The sequence below is a fragment of the Sceloporus occidentalis genome, unplaced genomic scaffold (assembly GCF_023333645.1).
Source record: "Sceloporus occidentalis isolate IW3139 unplaced genomic scaffold, rSceOcc1.0.p SCAF_4, whole genome shotgun sequence".
Taxonomy (NCBI): domain Eukaryota; kingdom Metazoa; phylum Chordata; class Lepidosauria; order Squamata; family Phrynosomatidae; genus Sceloporus; species Sceloporus occidentalis.
The window spans coordinates 169,384,676-169,410,533 of record NW_028316984.1 but is presented as its reverse complement, the minus strand read 5'-3'; the positions used below and the strand labels follow the sequence as shown (position 1 = coordinate 169,410,533).

Here is a 25,858-nt window from a genome sequence, read left to right as displayed (position 1 = left end):
CATTACCAATAATGAATCCTGTGTAAGATCTCATCTGAAAGCTCTGGCACACATTAGAGAAGCTTGCGTGTTGTTCTCTTAGCCTTCTGACATATTCCTGACATCAACACTGATACAGTATTTGTAAGAATGACGAACTTTCTACATGTGTCCCATCTCTTATGGGAGCTTAAGATGAGGCAGATAATTCAGATGTGTGAGGCTGTAATTCAAGACTACAGCCCTAGCAGACTAACAGATCTTCTCTTAAGCATTTGTGTATCTGGTGGCTGAAATTAGACTTTCAATCTCAAGAGGTCACTCTGGTGACATTGTGATCTCTAGTCCTTGAAAACATACATACTAATAAATAAGGTTTTTTTTTAACTTGCCATAAGACTTTTTCTAATAATCTTGTATGAATTCCTGGTGCACTAGAGCACAAACTTAGATGGATTTAAAGGTGAGTTTAGGCTAAGAGTAAGGAAATTTTGATCTTCTGTTTGACTGCAGTGTCTGTTTCCCTAGCCACTAGCTATGCTGGCTGAGATGATGGATGGCTACAGGTTGCCCACCACAGGATGACAAAAAATTTTGGAGCCAGTTTGGTACAATGGTTGAGCATTGGACATGGACTCTGGAAATCAGGCTTCGGTTCCTCGCTTGGCCACAGAAACTCACTGGGTGGCCTTAAGCGAGTTTCCCACTCTCAGCCCCAAAAGATCCCATGATAGGTTTGCCTTAGGGTCACCAAAAGTCCAAAACAACTTGAAGGCACACAACAACATAAGTAGCTATTGGTGATTATGCTTGTTTGCGTCCTTCACAAGTTCTGTGGCCACTTGTGGTTTTTAAGCCATTTGTGCTTAATATGAAGCATCTGCTTGAACAATGAAGTGCTAAACCTGGTAGAAACAAAAGGGTGTCAGGCTGTGGAAACAGGTGGGATGTTGCCCCGTCCTGACTTAGAGACTGTAAGTGTGGACTTGGGTATGGGAAACCCTGTTTCATTGCCTCCTCCAGTGTAAAATACTTGGATAGATTATTATATTTCTGCCTAATTTCTAGATCCGAACATTAATACTTAAAATGCTTCCTTGAGTTTCTTAGAGACAAGGCAGAGTAGAGTACAGACACCAATGATATACTGTCCCTATGTAGCTTTAAAATGCAGATCAAAATGCCAAAAATATTCTACTGGCAAGATAAATTATCTCAGTGTGATGGGGAAATTTTTTTAAAAATAGAAGACATTTAAAAAATCAGCATGGATAAATCATAGAATCATAGAGTTGGAAGAGACCCCAAGTCTAATTCCCTGCCTTTGCAAGCATCTACCACTAAAGCATCTCTGAAAGGTGGATAGCCAATCTCCCTTCAAAAAACTTCACTGAAGGAGAGACAGACATCTTCAAGGAAGTCTATCTACCATCAAACATCTATTACCATCAGGAAGCTCTTCCTCATGTTTAGGTGGAATCATATTTCTTGTAATTTGAATCCATTAGTTTGGCTCCTGTGCTCTGGAACAGTAGAAAACAAGCTTACTCCATCTTCCACTTGACAGACTTGTAGTTATTTGAAGATGGCTATCGTATGGCTTGCAGACCATTTAGCATCTTAATCATCCTCTTTTGGACACATTCCAGCTCAACCACAATGAGACCATGCTCTTATGAAGGTGATCACCTATGTGTCTCTTAAAGCCTAATTCCATTTTGAAGTCTGTTCAGTGACACAAAAAGTTCTTCCATTATTCAGTTTCCTCTGACTGATTTCTGGATTGAAAGGTGGTGCTGAGTATTTGATTGTAGCCTCCAAGGAAATATTCCTTATCTAATCCCAGTGGCTCAGAAATGAAATAATCAGTTATAGCGACCAATAAGATAGCTTGAAAATGCTGGTGTAGCACACAAAATAGTCCCATTACATATGCCTTATCGTATTATGTACATCCAAACCAATCCTAAGTTGTTTGTGCCTGGCTGCAATCATACGCATGTTTGTCCACACAGGTACTTTTATATTGCTTGTGCAATTATTGCTCATCTTTACCTTGTATGAATTATGAAAAGGTGTATTCCTCTTTCCATTTTATGGGAATACTGTGAATATTATGGGAGTTCATTCAGACACGACTTAAAATAATCTGCTTTCTAGACAGAAAAGTGCAGATAAAGAGGGTGGGAAGTTTGCTCTTTAGTTGCTCCTGGTCCTCTTATGAATTCTCATCATTTCTTCCTCCTGCTGCTGCCTGCTCCCCTATTGCAAGCAGTTTTCAACCCACGCAGCCTGCTGTATCCATGAATACATACAGTATCTTGTATGATAAGCTGCAGGAACTGCATTCATTGAAGTCCTTGTGTGACTGGAGGTGTGTTCCCAGACAAAGAGTGTTTTCTTTTTCCACACAGCATTTGGTACAAGGTCACAGACAGATACTGAAGTCACTGTGCCCAAATATATAGTATAAATCTATTTTACAAAACCTAATCATCAGAATCTACTTTATGATGCCTAATGTAAGAGAGATATTTTAGGAAAAGAAAAGGTGGGTGGAATTTTGACTTATGGATCAGTACAAAAGAAAAATACTTGAAAATCATCATCAGAGAAGTGTCATATCCAAAGGATCTTGCTGTAACATTTCATCATCAGTATATTTAAACTTCTTTTTTCCTTTATTAGAAAATCAGTGTTTTATTTCCACATGCCCAGCATACTTACTTAAAGGTACCCCTACTTTCAGATAAAGGAAAGGGACATTTAAAATATGGTGTATAGTATCCAAACTCAGCCAAGTTATTTTGGCACATGAGGCAGGAAATCCTACAAGTGCTTTTTACCTTTCTCAGGTAGAATACAGTAACAATAAATTAAAGAGCTATTTGTTTCCCTCTAAGGGCCTAAATACTGTAAAGGTACTACATCCCATCTGATCTTGAAAGCTCAGCTGAGTTAGCCCAGTTTAACTTCTTGGATGGGAATTCAATTATACCAGGTGCTGTAGACTATTTTTTAGAGGAAGGAACTGGCAAAGCCACCTCTGAATATTCCTTGCCTAAGAAAACTCTATGAAATTCATGGGGTCACCATTTTTTGATAGGCAACTTGAAGGCACATACATGCATCCACATGCATGCATGCACACACACTTACATCCTGCTGCCTAAAAAGGACCGACCTTTTTCTCCAATGATAGGGCTAGCCCTGTAAAGGGAACCCCTAGGCCACAAATAGAAGGAATACACTGTCATTGATCACTTTGGCAGACATTTTTTTGACTTCTACTTGTATAGTGAGGGAGAAAACATCTATGCTCTGTAGGTAGTGTTAGTTAGTGTCCGGCTTCTCCTTTTCAGCAGTAAGAAATTAACACGAACCTTACTGATAACATCTGCTCATTTTAAGGGTCTTTTCTTCTTTTTACCTCTACAGGAGCAATACTTGGTGTTATACTTAACCAGTGAACAGCTTTAAATTACTGTATGCTACATGAAAACTGAAGCCCTACCCACAGACCTGGGGGCTCAACAGACAGGCAGAAAGGGGCAGTGAGATGCCACTCCTTTCTGCCCCCGATGGAGGCCACAGCAACCTAATGGTGCGGCCTCTGGGAGGGCACAAACATGGCGCCATTGGCATGGCACGGTGCTGTTTGGGCACTTCACCACGTGGATGTCATTGTTACATGCCCCATCTATATGGGGACACACCAAGATGGCACCAGTAGCGCACGGTAGAGCTTGGGAGCATGCAGATGCTCCACTCTCCCGAGCCCTAAAATCAGCCCCAGGCTGGCATATAGCACCAGTCTGTAGCAGGCCTTACTGAGAATCATAAAATAACACAGTTAGAAGAGGGCCATCCAGTCCAACCCCCTGCCATGTAGGAATACATAATCAAAACAGTCCTGACAGATGGCCTCTGTTCAAAAGCCAAATGAGAGACCACGACTCTCTGAGGCAGCATAGTCCACTGTCGAACAGCTTTCTTCTGTCAGGAAGTTCTTCCTAATGTTTAGGTAGCTTGTATTTTCCTGTAGCTTGTATGCATTGCTCCATGTACTGGTCTCTGGAGCAGCAGAATAGAAATCTCCTCCATCTTCAATATGGCATCTCTTCAAATATTTAAACATACCTATCTTGTCACTCCTTAACCTTCTCTTCCCCAGGCTAAACATACCCAGCTCCCTAGCCTGCTCCTCACAGGGATGGTTTCCAGATCTTTCACCATTTTAGTTACCCTTCTCTAAACATGCTCCAGCTTGCCAACATCATCCTCCTTGAATTGTGGTGCCCAGAACCAGATGCAGTATTCAAGATGAGGTCAGACCAAAGTAGAATAGAGTGGTGCTATTACTTCCAGCAATCTAGATACTATACTTCTATTGAGGGCTACCAAAACTGACACTCAGTATAGCCAAATCAAACATGCACTGGTATTCAAAATATGGCCAGTGTTCTGGTTTTGTGATTTGTATTGTCAAATAAAAAATAACAGAGTAAAGTCTGGATTTGCATTTCTTTGAATGTGATTTGTTTGTTGTTGGAAAATTGCAGTGTTTTAATCTTGCCGGTTCTTGTGTTGTTTCCTACTGATTTTGGCTGTGTTAAAATGTGATATTTCATAAGCTGCCAGCTCTGTTATTAACTACATTTGTCTGAAATCCTGTTTAAGTCCTAACTAGACTAAACCCATTGGCGGGATACAGATGGGCAAAAAGGGGTGTGTTCATGACGTCATGAAGGTATAGCCTTCAGACGGCCCTTACCTGAATGCCGCCATGAACACGCCGCCCGCACGCCCCAAGCGGGAAGAAGCGGCATTAAAAAGGTGCTGCTTTTCCCTGCTTCTTTTCTATAAGCTGCTGCACCGGTACGCCAGAATTGTTACACCGCTAATTTAAGTTGCCCATTTAAAAGTTCCGTGTCTGCTGCGTCGCATAATGAGTCGGGGTCCTGGAACATGCGCAGTTTGCATCGAGGCTCTAATTAAAGCGTCAGATGCCATGCAGATGTGGAAGCTGCAGCACAGCTGCACTCTATTTTAATGCTTGTAACCCTAACCCTAACCCTAACCCTAACCCTAGAGCAACATGTACGCATGCGCTGCTAGAATTGGGGAAAGTTTGGAATTTAAAGTGAACCCCTACACACATTCCTGTGTCATTTTCACCTAACAATAAAAAAACCCTAAAACTTTAAATATTTACACATGTACAAGGGAGGTGATGGGGGACGGCAGGGGGACAGCGGTGGCAGCGGCGACAGCTGTGGCTGTGCATTGCAGATTCAGCAAGAGCGTGGGGACCAAAGGAGAGGAGGCATTCATGATGCTGGTGACACTACCAACGTGCAAGCGGACAAGGATGCCAACACCAGCTGATCACCAGCTGGCAGGAGACCACCATTGTTCTTGGGCAGGGCGAGGGAAAAAGTTTAAAGGGGCCTGGGTGCTTTAAATGTGCACATAGGCTTTCTGCCGCCGGTGCTGAGCGCCGCAGCTGCGCAGCTGCGCATCCGCCAGCCGGCAAAAGAAAAAAAAAGCCCCGTTTTTGGCTGCCCGTGCAGAAGCTGCCTCTCTCTTTGCAGCGTCCTCCGAGGCGGCGGTATGGAAACTGCGGGTCAGAAACGGCCCCAGGTGAGGCGTCTTCACTGCCCCCCATGTGGAAGCCCCATACACCTGAGATCAAACCTGAAGCCTGGAAGCCAAGATGGCGAAACAAAGGCTTTTGTACTTGGCCACATCATGAGAAGGGAAGACTTACTAGAAAAGGCAATAATGCTCTTACTAGAAAAGGCAATAATGCTAAGGAGGTAGAAGACAGCAGAGAGAGGAAGCCTGCACACCAGATGTATGGACTGAATCTGGGAGGTCACAGGCCTGAGTTTATAGAACCTAAACAGAGCAGTAGAGCACAGGGGTGTTTGGAGATATTTCATCCACAGGGTCGCCATGAGTCAGGGATGAATCAAGGACAGTTAACACACACATGACTCACAATTCAACCATTAATTGAATGGGTCTACTCTAGTTGGGACTAACAAACAGGATGCCAGCCATTGTACATCATCTGTCATCTACTGTAACATATAGTATCACATGCCAACTATAAAAATACTCTCAGATAATAAACAATATTGTATGCCAGCCAGCAAGTGCAGTTAAATATGAAAAGAGCTAATGAAGAAACTAATTGTGACAGCAATTGTGACAACAAATGTAACATTGTAAACAGTAAGAATCTCTGCAATGACATTCTATCATTTCAGTTTAGGGAGAGGGGACTGTACTTGCAATTAAGCATGTAAAATTCTAACAATATTCTCAGAAGGAAGTCATCTAGTTTAATCTGATTTTATGGCACCACCTTCTGGCCATACTATAGAATTACTCAGATTTAACAAAATTAATGATAGTGCACTTCTGTCTAAATCAGGAGGTAATATGACAGACATTCAAGTTCCTAATTCATACATTAGCTGGCAATGTGGTTGTTACCAGGAAAACTGCTTCAGTATGATATAGGTACCAATTCCTATTTGTAACATATGCAAGCAGCATTTGCATGGTTTGCTCCTTCCACCAGCATCACATCGTCATGTGTTCTAGGTAGCATAGATAGAGAACTAACCAAAGTGTGGACATACTACTTTATTGGCTTGCAACTCCCATAGTCCCCCAGCCAGTGTGGCCAACTGTTTGTGCTACTGCAGCTATAGTAGAACAGCGTACATAGCAAACCTAATTGTATTCTCTCACCCTTTATGTAATTTGTACAAAATGTCCAGTAGGCTTAGAATAATGCCTTCACCACCAGTGTGCTAATATTATTGCAGATACTGAAAGGGGACAGCCAGTGTGATTAGTGATTTGAGCATTGGACTATGACTCTGGAGACCAGGGTTCGAATCCCAGCTTGGCTATGGAAAGCCGCTGGGTGACCTTGGGTAAGTCAAACTCTCTCATCCTCAGAAGAAGACAAAGGCAAACCTCCTGAACAAATCTTGCCTAGAAACCCCCATGATAGGATCACCTTAGGGTCAACATAAGTTGGAAATGGCTTGAGACACATGAGAAATGAAGTTGGGTTAGGACTGTGCCTGTACATATAAATTATGTGGTTTGTGGGTGAGTGCTCTGCCATTTGCCAAGATTTTCATACTTATGGTAGCTTAGGCCCAGTTCTATGCACTCTGTGTGCTGAATGAAAGGGTTAAGGCATTATGTATCAATGAGGTATTATTGGTTATGCTGCTGTGTTTGATTATGAATTCCATCCATCATTAGATTGTAAGGTAACAAAGAAATAGAACCCAACTGGTATTAAGTAAATAGGAGCAGACTTTGCAAATAAGAGTACATCCATAGGAACATAAAAAGAGTCCCACTGGATCAGACCAAAGATCAATCTAATCAAATGTTCGGTTTCCACAGTGATCAAGCAGATACCTTGTGGAAAGCCCACAAGGAGGACTTGCAAGCAACAGCTACTTCTGCTATTGTTCCCCAGAAATTAATATTTTGATGTCTCTGATTCTGAAGATAGCCTGTACCCAGGACAACTAGTAGTCATTGAACTAGTCATCCACAACTAACTTGCCTGATCCCCATTTACATTTATCTAAGCGCATCTCATAGAAAACTGCATTGTTTAAGTTGGATAAATGCATACTTCCTTTCCCCCATGCTACCAACTTCTTTCTCTCAGTTCAGGCTGGAACAGACAACCCCAAAAAGTCATCAGTGTGCGGCATTCAGACGCCGCAAGTCCCAATGATGCCAGGAAGCCAGCTTGAAGCCACCTGGCGGCCCAGACATGGGTGGACTCATACAGCGTGTCTGCGTCATTCGCAGGCGCGCTTTACGCGCACTTGAGCTTACGCGCTCAAGCCACGGGGCACGTGTGGGGCAGAAGGGGCAGTGCATCCCATTCAATTGAATGGGCGCGCGCACCCGTTGCGCCCCGCATACTGCCGCACTGCCACACCGCCGTGCACGAGCCCCATTGTTTCCAATGGGGCTTGAGCATAGGTGGAATTCGCCTTACGCGGAGGGATCCGAAACGGATCTCCGCGTAAGGCGAGGGCTGACTGTACCACTCCTGTACCAACGCAGCATTTACACACCACACCTGCCAGAGCATCATGAAGCCACCATGGGACGGCAAAGCCAGTTTTTACCCAGCCGAAAAAGGAACAAATCTTATCCACTCTTTTTTCACCGGGTTCAAGGTGGATTGGGGCCACAGCATGTATTTGCCATGGTCCCAATCCATCTTCAGCAGGGGTGGCTTCCGTTCCATCTCCCCCCCCCCCCCCGGTGTCTCAAAAGTGCTACAACATCTCTTCGCATACTGATTTTCCAGTCTAACACAGTTATTATTTGAATCAACGACACTGTAACCTTATCTCATGGAGTTTTGTCCAGACCCCTGTTTGTTTTGATTTCCTTTTTCTGCACCAGTTCTAGCTTTACAATATCCACATTTGCTATTTTAGTGTCCATGTACTCAGTTCAGAGAGATCCATCTAGAGTTTTTGTAAACTATCCTTTCACATGTTTCCTTTCACATTGTTTCCAATTCATAGCAACCCTAAGGTGAGCCTATTACAGTGTCTTCTAGGCAAATTTCTTAAGAAGGTGTTTGCTATTGACATCATCTTGAGGCTGATAGACAGTGTCCTGCCCAAGGTCAGCCAGTGGGTTTTTATGGCCAAATGGGGATTTGAACCCTGTTCTCCAAAGTCATACTCCAAGGCTAAAACCACTGCACCATGTTTGCTCTTTTATAATATCTTCAATACCCTGGGCACTCTAACACCATATTATATACCAAAACATTAAAAAGCAGCAGTCCCAAAAATGTCCTTGATGGATCTAACTTTTTGTATCCTTCCATTTTAAATCATGTCCATTTATTACTACTGTACTCTCAAGTTCTTGAAAGGGGTCACTTCTCTTATCTTTTAATTTCTAAATTTTATTCTAAATTTATTCAGTTGCCTTGGGCTACCATTAAAAGTAAACAAGTTACATGTGGCAAAACTGTTATGAAGAGTAAAGCTTGATTCTCTAAAGAAATTGAGATTGCCTTCCAGTGCTCTTTTATTTCTGCCATATAAATGAAACTTTATCAATAACTGTTCCAGGAAAAAATCATTGCTATGCTTGAAAACACTGTTGCAGTGGGAGCAAAATTTCTACTTTCCCCTTTAACACTGGCTGTTTTGTGTTTCACTGGGACATGATAGGGAATGCATTGTGTCCCTACCACAACACTTGGGTTGCAGCAAGAAACAAATCTCTCTTCATCCATCCACCCATCCATCCAAGTTTTTCTATTTGAAGAAGTCTACAGTCATATAAATATGCCAAAATTAAATCTCACCATTAGGTTAATATCTGTTTGCTTTGTTCTGTAACTACATGACCTAGGATGGCTATAGGAAAGAGAAAAAAGTCTTATAAAATCTATGTTTCTTCCTCCCCACTCTCCAAATAAATTATTTGCCATTAAGTATCTAAATTACTTGTTCCATTTCCTTTGAACCTTTAGTGTCTCATTGTAGATAAGCTGAACATGGATGCATTTAGAAGTCAAGAATATGCTTTTATGATAAAATAAGTTTCCATTTTTAAAAATGCAATTAAAGGTTGCTAAACTGTCACTGAGTGTTTGGCTTATTTGTCAATTGTTTTTTCTCTGCCATAGAACATGACAAACTGAAAGATTGTGCATTGACTACTGTCAGGTTTAAGTGGGTGACAGGATCATTGGCAAATATAAATGAGCAAAAGAACTGTGTGTTTGTGAATTGTCTATATAGTAGAATCCTGTCTTTTGGCTTTGAGAATCTGGCTTACTACCTGACACCAACAATTAATAGCTAACAGCAAAGCATGATGAAAAAGAAGAAGATAATGCCCATTTTCATACAAGCCCTTTGGAAATTAGAATGCTTTATTTCCACATGAGATTCTGTTATTGCTTCCTGTTTCTAAACATTAACAAGGGTACTTTTACACAGCTAGCATAGATCTCCCACCCCCACCCCCACCCCACCCTACACACATACCCAGGTATTTTGGAACACATAGCACATGGTGGTATCAGCATGACATTATGTACATAGTTAAAATGATGGCATATATCATGGTATCTAGAACTCTCATTATGGTAATGACACTCTTTTTCTTTGTCATCCTTTCTTTTAGACAATTCTTCTTCTCTTCTAGAAGATGAAGAGCTAGGTATGGAAGGCAGCAGCTGGCACCTGAACAGCACATCCATTAATGGCCACATTGAAACTTCAACAACTGCTCGTTTTCCCAGCTGGGTAACTTTTGATGATGACGAAGTCAGGTGCATTTCTCCACCAACTTTATCCCCTGTGAAACCAGACCCACCACCATTTCCAACATCAACACTACCACCACAACCAGCAACAACAACACCAACAACACAGATCATAGATGTGAACTCTAGTACTCTCTCCTCGTCCTTTAAAAAAAGAGAGCGCCCCAGAAGCACGCTGGGTGACATCTCTAAAGTTCAAAAACTAGATCTTTCCTCTATAAGCAGGTTGCCTTCAGTTGTTGGGACACCCCCTTGGAGTGCTACTAATCCTTTCCTTGATGATTCTCTGAGGGATGTTCAACCTTCCCCTATCAACCCATTCAGTTCTTTCTTTGAAGAGCGGGACAGACATTGCCAAACCTGTCCTGCCTCAGACATCTCTGGTAGAAACAACAGAGATTCCCTTATTATCCTCCATCAAGAGCCTGACACCATCAGCTTCAACGAGTCAAGTAAGCATCTCAGGCACAGAAATGCTGTTGAGCAACTGAAACAGCTTCACATTGGAGACCCTGATCAGCTCAGCAGCCCTATTCTACCTGATGATGATCCTAGCATACCAACTGAGCTGGACAGTACCTTGTTCACTCTGGGACCACCTCAGCAAAAAGATGGCTGGCCGATGATGTTGAGGATACCAGAAAAGAAGAATATCATGTCTTCTAGGCACTGGGGCCCAATTTATGTCAAATTGACTGAGAAAAGGTGTTTGCAGCTCTTTTATGAGAAAGGACTGGAGAAGCCTTTCAAGGAATTCAAACTGGATATCAATCATGAGATTTCAGAACCCAAGCTCCAGAATTATGATGAGAATGGAAGGATACACAGTGTGAGAATAGATCGAACTACGTACAAGGAGAAAAAGAAATACCAGCCAAAACCATCCGTCTTACACACAGCAGAGAGAGAACAGGTTATTAAGTTAGGCACCACCAATTATGAAGACTTCCTCAGCTTCATCAGAGCAGTCCAGGATGCACTGATGGATTTGCCTGCTTCATCAACAGACCTGAGCACTGTAGGATTAAACTACCAAGAGGAGGAGATCACAGTGGATGTAAAGGATGAGTTCTATGGCACTTTGGCCAAAGGAGACAACAGGATTTTGCAGCATAATGTGTTGACACGAGTGCATATTCTCACTTTTCTTTCTGGCCTGGCAGAATGCAGGCTGGGTCTCAATGACATCCTTGTCAAAGGGAATGAAATTGTTTCCCGGCAGGACATAATGCCTACCACCACCACCAAGTGGATTAAGATGTATGATTGCCATTTTCATTCATGTGTGGATGAGGAGGCATTTGCCACTGCCCATGTCATTCAGTTCAATCCCTTGGATGCCTGCAAGTTTGAACTGATGCGCTTTAGGACTGTATTTTCTGAGAAGACACTGCCTTTTACATTGAGGGTGGCAGCTAGTATCAATGGTGCTGAGGTGGAGCTTCAGAGCTGGTTGATGATGTCACCAGGGTTCTCCTCCAACAGAGACCCTCTAAATCAGGTCCCCTGTGAAAATGTGATGGTCCGCTATCCTGTGCCTCAGGAGTGGGTGAAAAACTTCCGTAGAGATAGTGTTCTTGGGGAAAAGTCATTGAAAGCCAAGGTAAACAAAAGTGCTAGCTTTGGATCCACCAGCGTTTCTGGTTCTGAGCCAGTAATGAGAGTAACACTAGGAACAGCCAAATATGAGCATGCCTTCAATTCCATTGTGTGGAGAATAAATCGACTGCCTGACAAAAACTCTGGTGAGTATTGCTCATTGGACCGGATAATCTTTCCATAAATTGCTGGAGCATGTTGTTACAAGGTTCAAACTGTGCCTAGGTAAAGTAAAACTATGTTCTGAACATCTGAAATGTGGCAACAGTAATGCTGATAATGTAACCATCCCTGAATTGACAGAACATTCAATCTGATGATGCCTTACTGTTTCTACCAGTTCCTCATATTATTTAAAAATAATCATATGTCTTTCAGATTTGCAGACAGAGATGTGGCTAATGAAAGGCTCAAAGGGAGTATGGAACAGGAATTAACCAGTGTCACTTAGATATTTAAAATTCTAGGACGTTTAAAGCCTGGGGAGCTTTTTTTTTTCATTTTTTAAGGGAAAAATAATATTTTGGAAAAATTGAAGTAATACTTATTTTCAAATCAAGCCTAAACTTTTTTTTTACTGCTTTAGAATAACAGTGGTGGAAGAGACCACAAGGTCTTTGCCGTGCAGGAACACACAATCAAGGCACTCCCGACAGATGGCCATCTAGCCTCCGTTTAAAAAATTCCGAAGGAGACTCCACTACTCTCCTAAGCAATATGTTTCACTGTTTCATAGCTCCTACCATAAGGAAGTTCTCCCTAATGTTTAAGCGGAATCTCTTTTCCTGTAGTGTGAATCCATTGCTGCTGGTTCTAGTCTCTGTAGCAGCAGAAAACAAGTTTTTTACTGCCCAAAAGTAACTTACATTTCTCCCTGTTGAAATTCATTTTTAGTTTTGGACCAGCTTTTCTAATCTGTTAAAGGAATTTTTAATTCTGATCCTGTTCTCTGGGGTATTGGTTACCCCTCCTAATTTGGTGTCATTTGCAAATTTCATCAGCTTACCCTCTATCATTCAATAGCAATAGCAAGTACATTTCTATACTCCTTATCAGTGAACTAGCACTCCCTAAGCAGTTTACAATGTATAAGCCACTTGCCCCCAACCATCTGTGTACTCATTTTAGCGACCTACGGAAGGATGCAAGGCTGAGTAGACCCTGGAGCCTTGCGGGATTGAACTCACAATCTTGTGGCTATGAGTAGCTGGAGTACCAGCATTTAACCACTCTGCCACCAGGGCTCCTTCAAGCCACTGATAAAGATGTTGAATAGCACTGGGCCCAGGACAGTACTCTTGTGGCACCCCACTAGTCACTTCTCTCCAAGATACAGAGGAGTCATTGCTGAGCGCCTTTTGTGTTTGACTGGTTAACCAATTACAAATCCAGATGATGCAGCACCAAAGGAGCGCCATACGCTGCGCTGCCACTGCTATGACACCTTTGGAGGGCACAAAAATGAGCCACTTTTTGCAGCTCCTGTTTGTGCCCTCCAAAGGCCAGATTGGAGCTGCAGCATGAGATTGCCATGGTCCCGATCTGGTCAGGAAAGGGGCAGCTGCAGGCCTTTATAGCCCCTGAATTTAATTGCACAATTGGGTGCTTTGCTATAAAAGTGGAAAGTGCTGAATAAACTGGTTTACAGGGCAATTCCCTCCATGATTACATAGAAGCAAGTCTCATTGTATTTGTAAATGTGCACAGGTTTTTAGCCTTAACCTGATTAATGTGGACTTTGGCTTCTTATAAAATTGACCCAATTGGGGTCTTGCTGGATTTATTTTGTGATTATGCATAAAAGCACCAGTTGTGCCTTGCTAAACATAAGGCAAGTGTTGTTAATTGTGCAGCTGCCTTTTGTTGTGTTTGAGGAACAGCTGTTTTTGTATGTCAGAAAGCTAGCCCTACCAACAACAACAAAAAACAGACACTCCCTCCACTATGTTGGGGCCAATTTGGAGCTGTAAGATCAAAACAGAGAAATTGGATTACACGAGAAACATTGCTGGGATTGTTCCAAGAACAGCTTGGTAAATTCTCTTGCAAGCATTCCCTTGATTCATAAACAGCAAGTGCTGGCTGATATAATAAGCCTTGTTTACAGGTTGTTAGGAGTCTCAGTCCCAACTGGACATGATTCAGTGGTTCTGTACAGGAGTTGGGGTGAGTGGATGGGGGTGTTTTGGTTTTTTAAAAAAAAACTTAAGCAACAGGCAAGCAGAACAATAAGTGTTAAGAAAGCATTGATTAATAGAATATGTTTCAGCCTTGACTGTGAGAGAACCAATGCATGCTGAATGAGAATATGATTTAAATCACAGCTTGGGCTCTCAGCACTAGAAATCTGGCCCATAGTCACCATCAGGCAATACTGAACATCTCTTTTTCTCAAAGTGCATTACACTGAGCACCAGAATCTAAAAAGTGAGGTACTTTTAAAGCACATATCCTATAATGTTAATTCATTACTTAAAAAAACTATATATACAAGATTTATAGTTTACTCTAAATCATATATTTTGATGTAGGAAGAGGAGGACTCTACTCTTTGAATGAAGGTGTTTGAAATTAAAAATTTTAGAACATGTTCTGATTGGTTCTGCTGTTGCTTGCATATCCTAACAGCCATATTCATCCTTCATTTGCTGTATACATGATGGGAATACTTATCAAATTTGCAGATGACACCAAATTAGGAGGAATAGCTAATACTCCAGAGGACAGGATTAAAATTCAAATTGACCTGAATAGCCTAGAAAGCTGGGCCACAGCTAACAAAATGAATTTCAACAGGGAGAAATGTAAAGTACTGCACTTAGGGCGGAAAAATGAAATGCACAGGTATAGGATGGGGGACACCTGGCTTAAGGAGACAAGATGTGAAAGGGATCTAGGAGTCCAAGTAGACCACAAGTTGAACATGAGTCAACAGTGCGATGTGGCAGCTAACAAGGCCAATGCGATTTTAGGCTGCATCAATAGAAGTATAGTGTCTAGATCAAGGGAAGTAATAGTGCCACTATATTCTGCTCTGGTCAGGCCCCACCTGGAATATTGTGTCCAGTTCTGGGCGCCACAATTCAAAAAGGACATTGAGAAACTGGAGCGTGTCCAAAGGAGGGCGACTAAAATGGTGAAGGGTCTGGAAACCATGCCCTATGAGGGAGCTGGGTATGTTTAGCCTGGAGAAAGAAGGTTAAGAGGTGATATGATAGCCCTGTTTAAATATTTGAAGGGATGTCATATTGAGGAGGGAGCAAGCTTGTTTTCTGCTGCTCCAGAGACTAGGACCCGGAGCAATGGATGCAAGCTGCAGGAAAAGATATTCCACCTGAACATTAGGAGGAACTTCCTGACAGTAAGAGCTGTTCGATAGTGGAACACACTTCCTCGGAGTGTATTGGAGTCTCCCTCCTTGGAGGTCTTCAAACGGAGGCTGGACGGCCATCTGTCGGGGATGCTTTGATTTGGATTTCCTGCATGACTGGATGGCCCTTGCGGTCTCTTCCAACTCTATGATTCTATGATGGCAATGTCTAACTACACAAACAGAAGAGGTGCGTACTTCTCCTTTATGGAGTTGTGCCTGCTTCAAAAGTGGAAATGGGGAATTTATGGCCCTCCACATTTACTGAACTATAGTTGCTTTGATTGCTCACCCCTGAGTGTTGAAATCCAACAATATCTGTTGACCACTCCTGTTCTAGTGTGTATGTGTGTGTGTGTTTAAGGTGCCTTTATCTCACCTGTTGACTTCCCCACTGATTTCATAGGGTTTTCTGAGCAAAGAATACTCAGAGGTGGTTTCACTAGTTCCTTCCCCTGAAGTCTATCTTATAGCACCTGGTATTTGTTGGTGAATCTCCCATCCAAATATTAACCAGAGCTGGCCCTGATTAGCTTCCAAGATCAGCTGTGACCTGATACCTTTGTGGTATTAATAAACATAAAACCCAAAAAATAAAAATAAAAACTTCACCCAGGTGGGGTTATCATGTGCCTTCAAGTCTTTTCTGACTTAATGGCAATCCTATCATAGGGTTTTCTTGGTAAGATTTATTCAGAGGAGGTTTTCTACTTCCTTCCTCTTAGATTGAGACTGTGGGATTTGCCCAAGGTCACGCAGTGGGTTTCCATTTCTGAGGGGGGATTTAAACCCTTGTCTCCCAGAGATCTAGTCCAGCATTAAAACCACTGTACCACCCTGGCTCGGTTGTCAAAATTTTAATGTTTGTCACTATGTTTGTGCCACAAGCAAAATTCAAAATCTGTTGAGATACTATGTTTTGCTCACAACCTGGAACAGCTAATATTTTGGACTACAGCGACCCCATTTTGCAGACAAGGAAGCTTTAGAAGCTACCCTCTAGGGTAAACAATCCCCTTGCCAGTCCAGAGCTAAAGTATGTCTGACAGATGGGTATCCAACCTTTGTTTTAAAAGCCTTCCACACACAGATACACACACACACAAACCAAATAATTCACAACTTTCCAACAGTCACTCCACTCTTGAACAACTTTTACTGTCAGTTCTCCCTAATGTTTTGTTTGAATTTTTTAAAACCCATTGACTTGAGTCTTAATTTCTGAAGCACCAACAAACAAGCTTGTGTCATCTTCCATGTGATATCCCTTCAGATATTTGAACATGGCTGTCATACCACCTCTCAGGTTTCCTTTCTCTGGGCTTACCATACCCTGCTCCCTCAAATATTTATTATAAGGCTTCATTTCCAAATATATTTATCATGTTTGTTGCCTTGTAGATATGTTCAGCTAGTAGATTTATGTCTCTAGCAGAACTGAGGAGATCCAAAGACACACTCAGCATACTTAGGCACAATTGTACAGTAGCTGTGCTTAATCGGGAACTTCCCAGCAAGGGCTCTTTCTTCACCTTTATTGACATTCCTAAAGGATCTCTCTAGGCTCCACTTAGTGACATAAATTCTATGAATTTTAGAAAGTTTTTTATTGTACTCAAAAGTTCTGAACATGCCTTGAATTCTGCTTGCTAGTCTATAATATTGAATTCCTTTAGAACAATGTGGATAACATGTGGCTCTCCAGGTGTTATTAGACTGCAACTCCCATCATCTGTCATCATTGGTTCTTCTGGCTAGAGCTGATGGTAGTTACAGGGGGTTTACAGATCACCCTTTTGGGGCGGCCTGTTCCTGCCCCTTTCCCCGCCGGATCAGAGCCTCAGCTGCCACAGCGGCAGCCTCTGAGGCCCGATCCACTGCTTTCCAGGCTGTGGGGAAGCGGCAAAAGGCCGCTTCCCCGCAGCCTGGAAAGGGGTGTCCTTGGGGTTTCAAACCCCAAGGATACCCAACAGTGGCGGGGATGAAGAGAAAGGGGCCACTTGGCCCCTTTCTCATTTGTGTCGCTGGAGCAGCCATGTAAAGGCTGCGCCAAGCAACACAAACCTGGAAGGAGCTCCGTTTTGGAGCTCCTTTCAGTGCTGCGAAAAGGGAGAACCAGGCGCCCTCGCACAGCGCCAGGACGTCACTTCTGCACTGCTCCTTTTGAAGGCGGCGCGGTCGTGATGTCCCAATGGCTGCACCCATGTAGAATGGGCACTGCCATTTTGTATGTACTAGGTATGTACTAGGGTTGGACGCCCTTTCCTAACTCTAGTACGTACTTTTTGCGTGTCTGGAATGTGCCATACTCTGATAATCTGTGGAAGTCTACATCTTTCCTATACCTTACCTTTGGCAAGTCCCATTAGGCTCTTACAGGCTTACAAAGTAACCTTGTTTTAGGACTAATAGACACAGAACCAGATGAGTTTTGCATTGCTCTGTTTAAAGAATTTTGGGGTGTCTACACTTTCCAAAGTCTTACAGCTAGTATGGCCACTGGTCATTCTGGCTGGGGTTTCTATGCATTACAGTCCAAAAAAAAGTAACATTCCTATACATAGTTGTGACAGACAGGTTTTAATTTGTACATTCTTTTGCTTCTCTACTCTCCTATAGCTTCAGGCCATCCTCACTGTTTTTTCTGCCACTTGGAGCTTGGCTCAGACCGGGAAGTGCCTTCAAGTTTTATCCACTATGTGGATGTGGAATTTGATATGCCAACTACTTCTGCATCCAAGAGCGCCATCCGGTCTATCTGTGTGGAAGGCAAGACAGATGTCAGGAAATGGGTCAACTATTCAGCACACTACAGTTACAAGGTGTGATTCAGCAACTAAACATTACATGTATGTGCATTTCTTTTACCAGGACTAGGAGGAGTGAGTAGAAAATAAAACTCTTGGTAGCAATGACTCACTGCAGTGAACAGTCAGATCCCCTGTCTCCAAGTTTGGAACAAACAGAGTCTTGGGCTGCATCTTCCAGAATCCCATAGCCCACATGAGTTACCTATGTTGCCTGGGTGCTTTGGGTAGTTGCAACACCAAATAACAATCTTTCCAAATTTTGAAATGGCCCTTTTGTTTGACATGATAAAAGATATTTTATATGTTATAAATCTGGCACAGGGAAGAAAGAAGTACTTCAGATATTTTCATCCTTTTTGCTATATTTTACAGAAGAAAGATAGGGATTGCTGCACTAAGGCCCTACCTCCATGAACCACCCCATATTCTTTCTAATTTATATCAACCAGGTTGAAGGATCCTTTCCATCAAAAGGAACAACATGTCATTAATTCCATAGCTCTGTCCTTGCCTGCTGTTTAGCCATATTTCCAGAAATTCAAAGAACTTCTTGGGGGGAGGGGTGTCTGTCCTATTTTGCCAAATGGGAGTCCCAGATGTGGACAATGATTATAGGCCATCATCACTTTAGTAGCTGCCAAATGAGGTGACCAGAAAAGGAAAAAAATAGGTAGGTGTTCATTATTTTCAACAACTCTTTCATTTCCATGTTCATTTTCATTTCCAGGTGGAAATAGAGCAGAAGAAGAGCTTGAATGCAGAGATGATGAGTGAAGATACCAGTAATCCCAAAGACTGTGCTGTGCAGTGAGGGAAAGGTCCATCTTCAGCTGGAACAGTAAAACTGACAGGGACTGAAGAAGAGAGAACACAGCACCTTGCCTCAGTGGTCGGAAGATCCAAGAAGTATTTAGAGTGCTGTAAGGTTTCCTTGTCTTCTGCAACCTTCTTTAGAGAAGAAACTCTTTTGAGATTTGTTTACAACAGCCTGGTGACTTCGACAGAGGCATACTAAGAATGTTGGCTTACAGTTCACCCAAGCCTGCCTAAATCCCTACCGTTATTTGACCTGCAGTAAAATAATGGTATTTTGACAGCCGCAACTCAAATGTGGTGTAGCCATAGTCTTCTTAACAAACTTTTCCTAGTATGTACTGGACACATCCTTTTTTAAAAACTGCTGATTTAGTCCTCAGAACAGATCTCGCAGGTCATCTGTAACATGACTGAAAGGGATGGAAGAATGAGAAAAATACCACAGGATCCCTTTTTTTGCCTCTAATCAGTGAAAAGATATTATAACCCTTTCATCTCAAACCAAGTGGATAGAACCACTGGGGATTCCAGTAGCTGGAAGACAGTTAAATTGACCTGCCCTATTTGCCATCTCTGAGACAGAACATTTAAATATTGCACATTTTTCTTGGATGTTAGTCATTGGAAAACTACCTTTGTTCAGTTAAGTCTGTTGCTGGGTCCAGGATTATTCTTTAGACATAACTTTAGCTGCTACTTGACTGATATTTGATCAGTGTTGCTTGGGAGGATACTTGGAGGAAATATAATTCATCTGAACTTTTACTTGGCTGGTTGAGTGGCAAATCTTTTTTACCCAGATTAATGTTTTGTTGAGAAACTACAGTTTCCCTTCTAAATGAACATGGTGGAAAAGAGATGCTCTGTTTGTTTTTATCATTTCTTTGGTAGATTCTGATAAGGCTAATTTCAAACACTACATCTTATCGTAAGAAAACCACAGTGTAAAGTTTCTGTGTGCTATCAATAATGGATGCTATTCCTTTATAATATACAGACATAATGGCTTTGGTATCGGGGATGGCTGTTTGTGTCTACAATAGTTCCATGCAAAGGCAAAAATCTTTGCTTTGAGGAGTTGGGGGCACAAAATCAGATTTGCTAGATGATATGACTATAGAAAGTCTGGGTGTGCCTCAGCAGGGTGTTTGCAGTGGGGCTGGCTTGAGCAAGCTGAATACCTACTAGACAAAATAAGTGACTCTTGATTATTTTGCATAGCATATTCGCAGTCTGTTTCATAGGGCAGAATTTCAGTTATATTTGATTGCATTTTGGAGAGGAAAGGAGAAAAAGGGAGAAAGAAGAAATATAAGAACACACAGCCCTGTAACGTTGAAGGCTTTCATGGCTGGCACCCATAGTTTTTGGTAGGTTTTTCGGGCTATGTGGCCATGTTCTGGAAGGGTTTATTTCTGATGTTTCACCAGCATCTTAGCTGGCCTCTTTAGAGAATGCTGGCATGGAAGTGAGTGGGATATATACACAGCCCTGTCTTCAGTATTTCTCCTTTATATCAACAAATTCCTGGTTCAGATAAATTAGAAAGACCAAAATTGATGGGATCACATGTCATATCCCTTAATTAAGGAGGGAAAAAAACAGGCTGGGGCCATGATGCATGGAAATGGAGTTTGACACACCCGCATACCAATGTTGCAGTTCAAATGAAACTTGCCTCTCCAGAGCTGCTATTCATACAAGGGGAATGCTACCACTGGCAACATCAGCTTCACTCCTAGGGTGAATGTCCCATGGATGACTCCTATGTCTATTTACAGTCGCTCCTTTATTTTCACTGACTTGGAGTCTGCGTCCCTCACCCTTTTGCAGGTGGCAAATAGAGGGGGACAAAATGGGGTGCGTACCACCATTCAAGTCAATGGGGCTTGAATACTGGCGATTTTTTGTTTTCATTGGGGGGGATGCCCAGAAGGGTGTCCAGAAGGTCTTTAAACAGAGGCTGGATGGCCATCTATCAGGGATGCTTTGATTTAGATTTCCTGCATGGCAGGGGGTTGGACTGGATGGCCCTTGCGGTCTCTTCCAACTCTATGATTCTATGATTTTATGATTCCCCTGCGAAAACAGAGGGGCGGCTGTATATATATATATATATATATTTCAACAATGCCCTTGAGAATAACACTGTCACAATTTAGTTCGGGTTTTTTTTGCACTTTCTGGAAATGGCTGATGGTTGTGGTTGTCTCACACCCTCACATATTGGTATCCCATCATCAAAGCCAGGTCTGCCATTAAGTTGTGTGACGCAGTCCCCCCCCAGGCAGCAAAATTTGGGTGACATGAAAGGGCAGGATGGGATCATTATTTATTTGTTCTTATTTTGGAATTTTCTGCATCATGTTCAAAAATAAATTGTCTGGCTTAGGATGTCATTTATCCTCACTGTTATACATTAATTTTTCTACTTCAGGCATAAAATGTCTTTGCCCATCCCTGTACGCCACTATCACAAAAGTGTCACAAATATTCCACTTCTCCACTTTTAAAGTGCAAAAAAGAATCCCTGGCCTTGTTTTAATGTGGAGGGTCACTGTATACAGAGTATCATAGGTAGAATGTTTATATCACATCCCATGATATCATCCTTAACACATAGATAAAGTCCAACTGTATATGGCCACAGTTCTTTCCAAAACACTCATTATACCCATCAGCCTTTTGGTGTGAAGATGAAACAGAGAAGCCCCATATTCAGCCACTCCTTGCTCTCCATCAATAGCTGACAAGGTAAAGTTACTGCTTTTGAAGGGACGTGTATACATACTACTGGATCAAGGGGTATCAATTTGGGGACACAATTCATAACAGCTAGGGCATATATCTGCTTTTATACCCTCACTCACTTGGGGCAAAATCTTTTCAGTGAAGTTGGTTGGCACATTCAATTGCCAGCCATCAAATACCCAGCAAGCAAATACTTTCTCTAGTGTATGTACATCCACCCTTGGTACATTTAAAAGTGTACCCACAAACATTGTAGTGGTTTGAGCATTGGACTATGGCTCTGGAGACCAGGGTTCAAATCCCTGCTCAGCCAGGGAAACTCATTCCCTCAGCCTCAGAAGAAAGCAAATCCCTTCTGAACTAATCTTGCCAAAGAAACTTTGTGATAGGTTCACCATAGGATTACCATAAGTCCAAAACAATTTGAGGGCAGACATAAACAAAAGGTTTCAGAAGCACTTCCAGAAGATGTATGTTGGGTAGTACTCTTTGAGAATATGTATGTTCTGATATAGGAACTAGATGGATTTATGCCCTATTTAGCAAGTCACATTTCAGCTGCTTTTAGATAAAGTAATTTTGGGGAAAGGCATGGAAAGGGAAGAATGTTACCTCTTGTCTTGTGAATCTTAGGGTATGAGGTTTTTAACAGTAAAAATTAGCACTTTGTGAATTATGCCCAGAAGAGGTCCATTCATACACTTGGAGCTTCCGTGGGATGCACTATCACAGTTAAGGATCCAAGGGCATACATGACAGTTAGCTATAAATCCAAACTCAGCAGACCCAGAAGCATCCTGTCATTGTAAATGTGTGGGAGAGGCTGGGGGGGGGGGGGATTATGAGCCTCACAAATGGATTGCCACTGCTACCAAATTACATATGTATTTTGCAGATTCACCTTCAGTTCAGGATTACAAACTGTCATATACCTTGTGACAAATGTCCTTCTTATAGACAAAAGCAATTACGGTATTGCTAGCTGTGCAGCAACTAATGAAAACCCCTGTTTAATAATATACTGCTGAAATAACTTTTTTTAAAAACATACTGTTTTCCATAAAGCAGTCTTGGGAGCCCTTAAACTTTAAGCCTAGTCATGATCAATATAAAGGGCTTGTGTTGCTCCCAGCCTATTTTTCACTGCCTCCATACAGAGAAATAGTTTATAACCTCTTGCACTATGGTGATTGAGTGGGGGTTTTTTAACATGTTTTGTAACATTTCTACCTTTGATGTTGTACTATGAGAGTCTACACACTGGCTGATTCTTTATACATATTGTTATGACCTCTCCATCCCTGGACAGTGTTTCAGAGAAATGTCACTTTGAGCTTCATTGTGAGAGGAATTGTTGAATAAATGCAAATGAAATTCTACCTTTGCTGAAATTACTTTTTCATTGTCACATTGCTTTAATTTCTCCCCACTGATATGTTCTACTGACACCAATATTCAGAGGAAGACAAGGACTGGCTGGCATTCTGCTTGGGATGTACATCTTCATAAATGGCCTTACAGGTGCGCAAAATTGAACTGAGTAGTTTCACAACATACATATTCAGCTGTGGGCTGCTGTGGCATTACAATGTATGGCCATCCATTGTGTAATGGTGAAGTGACTAATAGAGTCATGGCCCAATGCACAATGGGCACTGATGCACCAGGAATGCCCTATGTGCACCAAAAGTGTCCATTGCAAATCAGAAATGATGGATCCACATTGGAGCACTGTTGCTAGTGCCCAGATGAGCATCTTCACAATTTACTCATAGGGTTTCATGGTATCTCTGCAACATTAGGGCTTCTTTTAAACCATGAACATATCAAAATGTATGTCCATGTACATTAAAAGGCATGCTAAAAATATGTGCATGTGGAAAAAGTTGGGTGCTTTGGAAAACTTTGCATAATAGTGATATTTCTTGCAGGAATCATACCTTGTTGAACAGCACTTCTACTTGTGTAGGGATGGGGGGCATTCTGGAATTTTCTCATATTCTAGAACTTAAAATATTACTTTGGCGGGGGCTGTAGTTCCCACAATCCTCCTGTGAGGGGTCCTAAAAGTTTCTTTTCCAACCTCTACAACATTCAAACCAGGAAGTGGTTGAGGAACAGAATTTATTTGCCTATTAATATCAGCCATAAATTTTATTGAAGAAATGCTCATTGTTATAATGTAATCTCTTCAGTCTTATTGAGTCATTTTGCCACAAAACTAGGAGATCTTGCTTTGATAATGTTCAGTTTATAATGCACTAATTCCTTCTCTTTTGAAAGTGTTTCTAAATGGAAGAGCTGTTAACATCTGCCTGATTTACATTACTCTATTGGCTTCTGAAAGTCCCAAGGGAAGAAAATCAGCAGGCCAAAGCATTTTGTCTACTTAGCATGGGGAATTTATTTTCCTGCATTTATTGTGCATGGCCCCAGGACAGCTTCTCCCAACATGGTACATCAGGTATTTTGGATTACAGTACCCAACCAGCACTTTTCTACATAGTCAGTGATCACAAATTAGTCCTTGTTAATTGCCCTCAAGCCAATTTCGACCCATGGTGACATGTGGATGAGACTCATCCAAGAACCCTTGTCCTCCACTACTCTGTTTTGGTCCTGCAAACTCATACCCATGACCTCTCTAATAGAGTCCTTCCATCTAGCATGTGGCCCTTCTTTCTTTCTGCTTCCTTCTTAGCATTATTGTTTTTTCCAGTGAGTTGTACCTTCTTAGGATGTGTCCAAAGTACAACTGCCTCAGTTTGATCATCTTAGCTTCATTTAGACCATTTATTGTGAGTTTTTCAAAACCCTAAAATATTACCGTGTATTCCAGCACTGGTGAAAACACAAAGTGCCTTAGATTGGGGATATGAAATGCCATGGTGGGTGGCCAAAAGACCCTGATAGCTGTTTCCTGCAGCCCAGTTAATTGAACCCAGAGCAACAGATTCAGATCCTACAGGATCAGAGGTTCCCCCTCAACATTACGAAGAACTTTCTGACAGTAAGCTATTTGACAGTGGAATATATTGCCTCAGAGAGTAGTGGAGTCTCCTTCTTTGGAGGTTTTCAAATAGAGGCTGGCCATCTGTTGGGGGTGCTTTGACTGTGTATTCCTGCATGGCAGGGGGTTGGACTGGATGGCCCTTGAGGTCTAAGATACTATGATTTTATAGCACATCTGGAGAACTTAAGCTGTACACCAGGAATGGACAGTGTACATCCATGGGACCTCTTGTGGACCTCCTAGGCTCCTTTTGAAACCCTGCTAGACTCCCCCAAATTGCCTCTTTTCTCCCCCTCCCTGATGAATTTGTCTGTCCTAAAAGGCTCCAGAAGCTGCAACTCACTTTTTAAACATCATTTAACAATTTAAAAAAACAACCTCTTTTTTCAAAACCAGAAGTGGACTTCCAGAGACTTAGATGTTTGTTTGTTTGGCATTTTTGGAAGTTCATGTGGCCTTGGAACATCCCAGGGCAGACAGTAGTTGCCATACCTGCCACAAGTGACCACTCCTGTAGGAGGTAATATTGAGCCAGGTGGACTTAAACATAAAAACAAACAAACCTCAGTTAACAGTGACCAAAGTACACCTCCATCCTGGTGGGAGATGTTTAAATATTTTCATTCCTGCAGATGCATATAGATAGGGGTAAATGGGGGGCAATGGATTATAACTCCATTTGTGTAAAACACATGTTCACAGTGACACAAAAATTACAGGAACTTTGAAATTTATTAACATTATTATTTCTATGGGAGCGTTATTATTTCATGGGAGCATATAAGTAAGCGTGATTTAAGAAGATTAAAACAATTTGAACCAAACATAGTTTAAACATAAGTTTAAAAATATATTAAATTATTTCTTTGAGAATGATTTAGCACTCAGTCAGGACTGTCAGAACAGAGCTTAAGAAAAACAAAGTGGAAAGGGAGTCTGGAATTTCCAGTCCCAAAATGTAACTTTCCCAAGCTGTGTTCCAGAAAAACCATCATACTAAATCAAATCGAAACAGCAAACCACAAGCATAAACTTAAAATCTTAATTGAACAATATATGTTGGAATAGTCGCTTCATCTACTTGAATTGTCTTGATTCGCTTTGCGATACTTCAGTATAAATTTCAAAACAAGACAAAACATTTTGTATCTTTACTC

General features: G+C 41.8%; 1 protein-coding gene across 3 annotated transcripts in view; it reads left to right on the top strand.

The window, feature by feature from the left end:
- STON2 (stonin 2) overlaps positions 1 to 23,067 on the top strand; it is an 89,297-nt gene extending 66,230 nt beyond the window's left edge. For 2 of the 3 annotated variants that reach the window (XM_089522335.1, XM_089522337.1), the window contains 3 exons: positions 10,201 to 12,087; positions 17,931 to 18,133; positions 18,849 to 23,067. In XM_089522335.1, coding sequence (XP_089378461.1) covers positions 10,201 to 12,087; positions 17,931 to 18,133; positions 18,849 to 18,932 — 2,174 coding nt within the window. In that variant the 3' untranslated portion in view covers positions 18,933 to 23,067. Of the gene's footprint in view, positions 1 to 6,895; positions 6,933 to 10,200; positions 12,088 to 17,930; positions 18,134 to 18,848 lie in introns of those variants that run through there. The other variant, XM_089522336.1, reaches the window with a different exon arrangement.
- The last annotated feature ends 2,791 nt before the right edge of the window (positions 23,068 to 25,858 follow it).